Below are 8753 nucleotides of genomic sequence, written 5' to 3'. Positions count from 1 at the left end.
GATACCCTCCAGTGACAATAGATCCCCCAGCAGCCAGCAGGAATAGCCCTTCAGCATACCCCAGCACTCCTTGTCATTATATATGTAGCAAGGTCCCAGGCCTCTTTCAAACTAATGAGAACCTCCAAGGCTTGAGATAGCTGACATCCTTCTGTATATGATGGGTTGTATGGGATAGTGGGGGTAATGCAAAGTAGATTGATTGGGCGCCAGACACTTCTTGAATGCAAAGGAGATTTTTTTGCTGTCTCCTATGGCAACAGTCTTTAACAGTTCCTAACACAAAGAGTTCCTTCACTTCCACTACAATCACTTCTTGTAATTATTCAGCCCACTGAGCTCCCAGTCTCTCTCACTAGACTAGTTGATTCATTGCCACTGAATCCCTTCGATCTCCTCCAATCTTCAAAGTAGTATCTTCCTCAAGCATCGCCCCCACCTCGCTGCTGGGTCCCTAGCTTGGCACTCAAGATACTTCTCAAGCTTCACCCCACTGGCCTGCTCGGTCCCTGGCTTGACACACAAAGCTTCTCTCCAAGTGAGAATACTGCTCTGGTATTTGCTTCAGCTAATCACTGTGGTCCCTGTAATAAGGTGGATGGTCCTTTAGCGGTGACAGCTTCCCCTCTACCTCCGACCACGACAGGTTCTCCGGATGGCAGAACCGTCACTTCTGGTTGGACTGCAAGCCGCAATCTCAACCCTGCGCTGCTGTCTTTCTTCTGGATAGGCCCTCAGACAGCCTAGCAGCCAGATGTGCCTGGGATAGGCCCAAACTCTGGCCTAGCAGCCCGGGCAATATAACACACGTCCACCCAGAAAACTGTCCAGGTGGCACAGAACCCCCATCACCTGACTCCACCCAAATATATAGGTTCTCCCAGCAGTAAGGTGACCAGATTTTTAAAATGAAATCCGGGGACATATATATATTTTTTTTACTAGTAATGGTGGCAGCGACTCTCTGCCTGTTGTGGCCCGCCTCACAGCCTGTCAAGTCTCACTCTTTGGGCCCCCCAGCTACTACTGTGTGGGGTGCGGAGGAAGATACCTCCGCCAGGGAAGGCAAGGAGATAAAAAGGCCGGTGGCTGACCGGGACTTGAGCCAAGGCAGAAGAACATGCGAGCGGACCTCAATGGGCATGCACCGGAAACTGAAAAAATATTCCTTCTGCTCCGACCAGCACATAATCATCATAAAGGGGCACAGATAATGGAAAAAAATAAACCCCCTAAGCTAGTAGGAGCGGTGGAGTGGAGGTGTGCAATTCAGATGTATTTTTTTATTTTTATTTTGCACTGACGGTCTTTGAAATTGCCCCAGCCCCTGTTCAAATCCAATCTGGGGACAAAACCGGGGACAGACTTGGTCCAGGGACAGTGTCCTCAATCCGGGGACTGTCCCCTGAAACCGGGGATGTCTGATCACCCTACCCAGCAGGCCAAGGGATTCAAGAAAACCCCTGCCCATTGGCTGAGATGCCCATATACCCATAATCTGACCTTGCATTGCGCTTCTCGTATCTAATGCCACAAACTACCCGGCCACATAGCGGCAGAAGAGAAAAGTGCAGCAATTACAGACTTAGAGTGAAATCAATTGATTCTCAACAATTAGCCAAGGCAGCTATACCTGGAAGGTACATTTATGAGCAACCCTGCCTAAGCACCAGGTTGCTACATATACATTCAGTGCTGGAGGTGCTGGAACTGTGTTCCCCAGCGTTCTTGTTGAAAAAAAAGCCCTGTGTATGAAAAAATTGGGGCACAAGAGGTTTAGCAGTGTCATAAATTGCTAGAAGTAAGCAAATCTTTGTAGTAAATGGCTTAGTATATCATTTCTGTTAGTGTCCTATACCAGAAGGTCTTGAATGTGCAAAGTTTTCCAGAGATAATACTGTAGCAGTGAATTCTTCTCCACCCTTATTCCTGGATTACAATCACTTTCCACTGTAGCTCATCCTAGCTGTTATGGTTTATGTACTGGAAAATAAAAATAAAAAAGTGACCTAACAGTTAATACAGCACCTCCTGGACACATAAGGTATTCTTCTCAGTCATTGCGTGCCCCTAAAGTATTTTTTTGTATAATGTGCAGCATTTTTGGGGGATTACGAAAGCAGCAAATGAGTAGCCGTATGTAGGCCATGTGACAGGACTGCCCATAAATAGCCCAGACTGGTTTCCGTTTGTTTTGTAGGAATTAAAACCTCCTCTCTCTCTCTCTTTCTCTCTCCCTCTCTCTTTTTGTTAAGTCAGGAAATTATTTGCATGCAATCCACATGAGCATAGAAGAGCAGCTTGGGAGATGTCTGTGTGCTGAAGCGCTGTTCTCCTGATGATGTGGTATAGGAAACAAGAATTCCTTTAAAGGATGGCTATCCGAGAGCTGAAAGTTTGCCTCCTGGGGGTGAGTGTTGTTTAAAATCAGTTTTAAGAGAAGGATACGGGTGGGATGATGGTGTGAGAAGGAACAAAGTTTCTAACCGAAGAAGGACATTGGCTTGCTGATTCTGTATCAAGCGCTGATTATAAATTCAAGTCACTGGCAGCTGTACTTACTTGGCCCATATGTTTATCCATTCTTCTGCCAGTAATACACAGTGCAGAACTGCATCTCAGAGGATAAAAGAGAGGAAAGGTATTGCACAAAAGAGACAACAGTGATGCGTTACTTAAACAGTGGCCTTACAGCAAAAACTTCCATCTTGCTTTTGTCTTTTTTTATTGTTCCGTACAACATGTAACCACAAACTTTGATTTTGGCAGATGTTATTGAGGCATGCATGTGTTGGCAACTGCATACAGTTTTCCTTTTACTCTTCTATTATTATTCTCAGTGCCAGGGTATTGTTCATTTTTTTTTAAACATTTTATATGCTGAAAACCTCTTAGCTTTAGCAAGTACAAAAATACTTTTTTTATAGTCACAAGCTGCAAGCATATATAGTAGATAATGGGTACTGACTTTTTAAAACTAATTTTACAACGTATATTTTTATTCCCATCATTTAAAAGACTAAACATAGATGTTGTTAAAGCTAAACTCCAGGCAAACATTTAAATATTTTGAATTTTTAACTTTCCTTTCTGGATTTTCATCTGCTGATTCATTGGACTCATTGTTTTCACTGACCACTCACCATTTGAATATATTATATGTTATTTGCATATATCCTAAGATTCTCATTGTTTTCTTGAATGTCACGTTTTTTTCATTTTTTACGATTATTGATTTATTTTGATTTCCAGCGCTACACTGTTTTTTACATAAACATTTAAATACACAGATGAAATCATTATTTTGATTCATCCAATCCTGAAGCCTCGTACACACGGGAATCGCGAGGGGAAAACCGAGAACCTGCTCAGTAACTTTTTCCCCCTACACACGACCGGGTTTCCCAACAGGAAAACTGCCATGAGAGCTTTGGTCGGGAATCCCGAATGTGTGTATGCTCCATTGCAGTGTTTCCCATAGGAAAACTGCCAGGTTAAAAACCGCCGTGAAACCCGTACGTGTGTACGAGGCTTCAGTACAACGCTGTATCCTGGCCTAGGCCAACAAGGCCCAGGCCTAGGGCAGCACTTTGCAGGGGGGCAGCACGAAAAGCGTCCTCGCCGGCTTGCACTACACTGTTAGTGTAAGGCAAGCTGCTTCTAATTTTGACTGTCCTATCTTCCTGGACCACAAACCTTCCTTACTGTGCTATATGTTTTCTGCTGCACTATTGGCATGGTTATATCTTCTTAGTCCTCTGCATAAAATTATCCCAGAAATTTGTGCTTGAAGTAGAACTATAACACTTTTTCGTTCCATTTTGGATAGAGTAAGGGAGGGTTATAGCCCCTGTCATTTTATTTTTTACCATCCCTGTCCCATTGCAGAGATTTCCCTTCACTTCCTGCCCCATAGCCAAACAGGAAATGAGAGGAAATCTATGCAAATTAAGGGAATCAAATCTCCCCTTAGGCCCTAATAACTAGTGTCCACACGCAAAAATTTCAGGGCGGGTCTTAAATAGAAATGGGTGTGGCCTTGACAGGAAGGGGTGGGTAATATTTAAATTAGGGGGTGCACGAGTTTAGTCAGGCCTTGGGCAGCACAAAACCTAAATACACCACTGCTTCAGGATTAGATGAATCAAAATAATTATTTCATCTGTGTATTTAAGGCTGCATTCACACCTGAGCGTCGGTCGTTCGGCGTTTTTTTCGGCGTTTTTTTCCGGCGTTTTGTCGCGCGTATTCATGCTTATTTGCGCGTTTGCATACAGCGTCGTCCGACGTTTTTGTACTTCGTCGTTTTTTATTTTAGCCAATAGGAAAAATTATCATCTTTTCATCACTTGTTGCTATGTTGGTAGATTTTTTTAATCTTCTGCATGGGCGACAAGTTCTATTGATTAAAGCGACGAAACGCCCGTAGCAAATGCCCGTTGTCGCGCAAGTCGCTTGAATCGAGCGTTTCCATTACTTTCTATGGGAAATGGAAACGCTCAAATACGCCCAAACCGCCCGATACGCGTGACAAAAAAGGGTCCGGAACTTTTTTTGGCTACAGGCGATGGGCGTCAGGCGCATCAGCGTTCAGATGTGAACCATCCCCATAGACTTTCATGTATTTTGGTCCCTCTGTGAGCGTCGCGCTACAGGCGACAAAACGCCTAGGTGTGAATGGGCTCTTAATGTTTGCCTGGAGTTCAGCTTTAACAAAATCTATGACAATGTTTAGCCTTTTAAATGATTGGAAAAAAATATACGTTGTAAAATTAGTTTTAAAAAGTCTGGGAAAACTGCGATGGAGCATACACATGACCGGTTTTCCTGGCCAAAAGCTCTCATGGAAGTTTTCCCGACGGGAAAACCGGTTGTGTGTACAAGGCTTGAGATTTACACAGCTACCACACAGCACAGCTCCATCTAGTACAAAAGTGGATCTGATCTTTCTTTGCTGAGGTTTCAACTTCACTTACAGCCTCCTCCCCACTCATACCCTGTGTCTGGAGAATTTAAGAAAAGTAACATGCCAGTGAGCTAATTTTTCTGTCTGTCTGCTTTGTCCTCCAATCAGCATTCTGCTTGCACTGCAGCAAACCTGGCTGGCTTCTGCTTCTCTCTCGTCCTCTCAAAGCTCTGATGTAGAGGGGGACTGCAAAAGGCTAAAGGCATGTGGGCGCAAAAAGACGCAACTTTCAGATCCATACAGCATTTTCATTTTATGAACCTGAACTCAGCTCTATTATTGCCAATCTAGAACCCAAATCAAAATCTTGCGTTAGAGATAAGTGTTTTTTGGCATAATTGACACTTATACACCTGTATATGCGTATAACTGCATATACAGTTGTGCTCATAAGTTTACATACCATGGCAGAATTTATGATTTCTTGCCCATTTTTCAGAGAATATGAATGATAACACAAACACTTTTCTTTCACGCATGGTTAGTGTTTGGTTGAAGCCATTTATTATCAATCAACTGTGTTTACACTTTTTAAATCATAATGACAGCAGAAACTACCCAAATGACCCTGATCAAAAGTTTACATACCCTAATTCTTAATACTGTGTATTGCCCCCCTTTAACATCAATGACAGCTTGAAGTCTTTTTTGGTATTTGTGGATGAGGCTCTTTATCTTCACAGATGGTAAAGCTGCCCATTCCTTATGGCAAAAAGCCTCCAGTTCCTGTAAATTCGTGGGCTGTTTTGCATGAACTGCACGATTGAGATCTCCCCAGAGTGGTTTAATGATATTTGAGTCAGGAGACTGAGATGGCCACTCCAGAACCTTCACTTTATTCTGCTGTAGCCAATGACAGGTCGCCTTGGCCTTGTGTTTTGGATCATTGTCATGTTGGAATGTCCAAGTACATCCCATGCACAGCTTCCTGGCTGATGAATGCAAATGTTCCTCCAGTATTTTTTGTTAAACTACTGCATTCAACTTGCCATCAATTTTGACCAAATTTCCTGTGCATTTGTAGCTCACACATCCCCAAAACATCATCCACCTCTGTACCTTTCATCATAGGCCTTGTTGACTCCTCTCCAAATGTAGCATTTATGGTTTTGGCCAAAAAGCAACATTTTGGTCTCATCACTCTAAATGACTTTGTGCCAGAAGGTTTGAGGCTTGTCTCTGTGCTGTTTGGCGTATTATAAGTGGGATACTTTATTGCATTTGCGTATTAACCACTTAAGACCCGGACCAATATGCAGGTTAAGGACCTTGCCCCTTTTTGCGATTCGGCACTGCGTCGCTTTAACTGACAATTGCGCGGTCGTGCGACGTGGCTCCCAAACAAAATTGGTTGCCTTTTTTCCCCACAAATAGAGCTTTCTTTTGGTGGTATTTGATCACCTCTGCGGTTTTTATTTTTTGCGCTATAAACAAAAATAGAGCTTTTTGCTATAATAAATATCCCCAGAAAATATATAAAAAAAAAAAAAAAAAATCCTCAGTTTAGGCCGATACGTATTCTTCTACCTATTTTTGGTAAAGAAAATCGCAAAAAGCGTTTATCGATTGGTTTGCGCAAAATTTATAGCGTTTACAAGATAGGGAATAGTTTTATGGCATTTTTATTAATATTTTTTTTTTTACTAATAATGGCGGCGATCAGCGATTTTTTTCATGACTGCGACATTATGGCGGACACATCGGACACTTTTGACACATTTTTGGCACCATTGGCATTTTCACAGCGAAAAGTGCTATAAAAATGCACTGATTACTGTGAAAATGCCAATTGCAGTGAAGGGGTTAACCACTAGGGGGCGCTGTAGGGGTTCAGTGTGACCTCATGAGTGTTTCTAACTGTAGGGGGGCGGGGCTGGATGTGTGACGTCAGTGATCGTCGTTCCCTATATCAGGGAACAGACGATCACTGACATTGCCACAGAGAAGAACGGGGAAGGTTTGTTTACACTCACCTCTCCCCGTTCTTCAGCTCCGGTGACCCGATCGCGGGACACCCGCGGCGATCGGGTCCGCGGGCGAGGTCACAGAGCTTGGGACCGGGTCGCGACCGCGAAGGCGGCGGCGCACTCGCGATCCACGGCTGGGCTCTTAAAGGGGACGTATATATACGCCCATGTGCCCAGCCGTGCCGTTCTGCTGACATATATCGTCGTGCAGCGGTCCTTAAGTGATTAATGGCTTTCTCCTGGCAACTCAACCATGCAACCCATCTGTCTTCAAGTGCCTCCTTATTGTGCATCTTGAAAGAGCCACACCACATGTTTTCAGAGAGACCTGCATTTCACCTGAGGTTATCTGTGGGTTTTACCTGAACAATTTTCCTGGCAGTTGTGGCTGAAATTTTAGTTGGTCTACCTGGTTTGGTTTCAACAGAAGCCCTAATTTTCCACTTCTTGCAGTGGCGGCTGGTGCTCAAAATTTTTGGGGGGGCGCAAAGGAAAAAAAAAATTGCAGTCTCACTGTGCCCAAACGCAGCCACTGTTACATGCCATCAAATGCAGCCACTGTGCCATCAATTCGCACCACTGTGCCATGCCATTAAACGCAGTCACTGTGCCATGCCATCAAATGCAGTCACTGTGCCATCAATTCGCACCACTGTGCCATCAATTCGCACCACTGTGCCATGCCATTAAACGCAGTCACTGTGCCATCCATTGTCACCACTGTGCCATGCCATTAAACGCAGCCACTGTGCCATACATTGTCACCACTGTGCCATGCCATTAAACGCAGCCACTGTGCCATCCATTGTCACCACTGTGCCATCCATTGTCACCACTGTGCCATACATTGTCACCACTGTGCCATGCCATTAAACGCAGCCACTGTGCCATACATTGTCACCACTGTGCCATGCCATTAAACGCAGTCACTGTGCCATCCATTGTCACCACTGTGCCATGTCATTAAACGCAGCCACTGTGCCATACATTGTCACCACTGTGCCATGCCATTAAACGCAGCCCCTGTGCCATACATTGTCACCACTGTGCCATGCCATTAAACGCAGCCACTGTGCCATCCATTGTCACCACTGTGCCATCCATTGTCACCACTGTGCCATGCCATTAAACGCAGCCACTGTGCCATCCATTGTCACCACTGTGCCATGCCATTAAACGCAGCCACTGTGCCCTTTAATGGTCGCCGCTGTGAAAATTGTCCCCACTGTGCCCTGTAAATTGCGTTTCCCCCCCCCTGCCCGGCACTTACCTTTACTGGAGTCAGGCATCCACGTCCCACGATGTCTTCTCCCGCCCTCGATGACTGACAGGCGTCTCAGCCAATCAGGTTACAGGTAGCCAGAACCGGCCAATGTGATTGGCTGAGACGCCTGTCATCTTATTCAAGGGGCGTACAGTCTGTGCGCTCCGAGAATAAGCTTCCGGCTGTATTGGGAAAGCCTATCAGAGCCGTTGGCTTTGATAGACATTTCCCTACAGCCAACCAGCTGGCGTTATTCAGATGGCCGGACATTGAGCGCCGACCATCTGAATAACAGCGGCAGCGGCGAAAATAACATAGATTCGTGCAATGCATGAATCTATGTTATTTCACTCAGTGGCGGTGAGAGCCAGAGGGGGCGGCGCTCCAGCGCCCTCTATGGACGAACCGCCACTGATATTAGAGCTTGAACATTGCTGACTGACATTCATAATTCCTTGGATATCTTTTTATATCCCTTTCCTGTTTTATACAGTTTAAGTATCTTTTCCCGCAGATCCTTTGACAATTCGTTTGCTTTTCCCATGACTCAGAATCC

General features: G+C 44.8%; 1 protein-coding gene across 1 annotated transcript in view; it reads left to right on the top strand.

Moving 5' to 3' along the window:
• The first annotated feature begins 2185 nt into the window (after window positions 1-2185).
• RAB31 (RAB31, member RAS oncogene family) overlaps window positions 2186-8753 on the top strand; it is a 53559-nt gene continuing 46991 nt past the window's right edge. Inside the window, exon 1 of the mRNA XM_040353961.1 lies at window positions 2186-2410. Within this exon, the coding sequence (XP_040209895.1) occupies window positions 2375-2410 (36 nt within the window). The 5' untranslated portion in view covers window positions 2186-2374. The remainder of the gene's footprint in view (window positions 2411-8753) is intronic.

Source organism: Rana temporaria, chromosome 5, assembly GCF_905171775.1.
Source record: "Rana temporaria chromosome 5, aRanTem1.1, whole genome shotgun sequence".
In the NCBI taxonomy this organism is placed as follows: Eukaryota; Metazoa; Chordata; class Amphibia; order Anura; family Ranidae; genus Rana; species Rana temporaria.
This window is presented reverse-complemented; position numbering and strand designations above follow the sequence as displayed.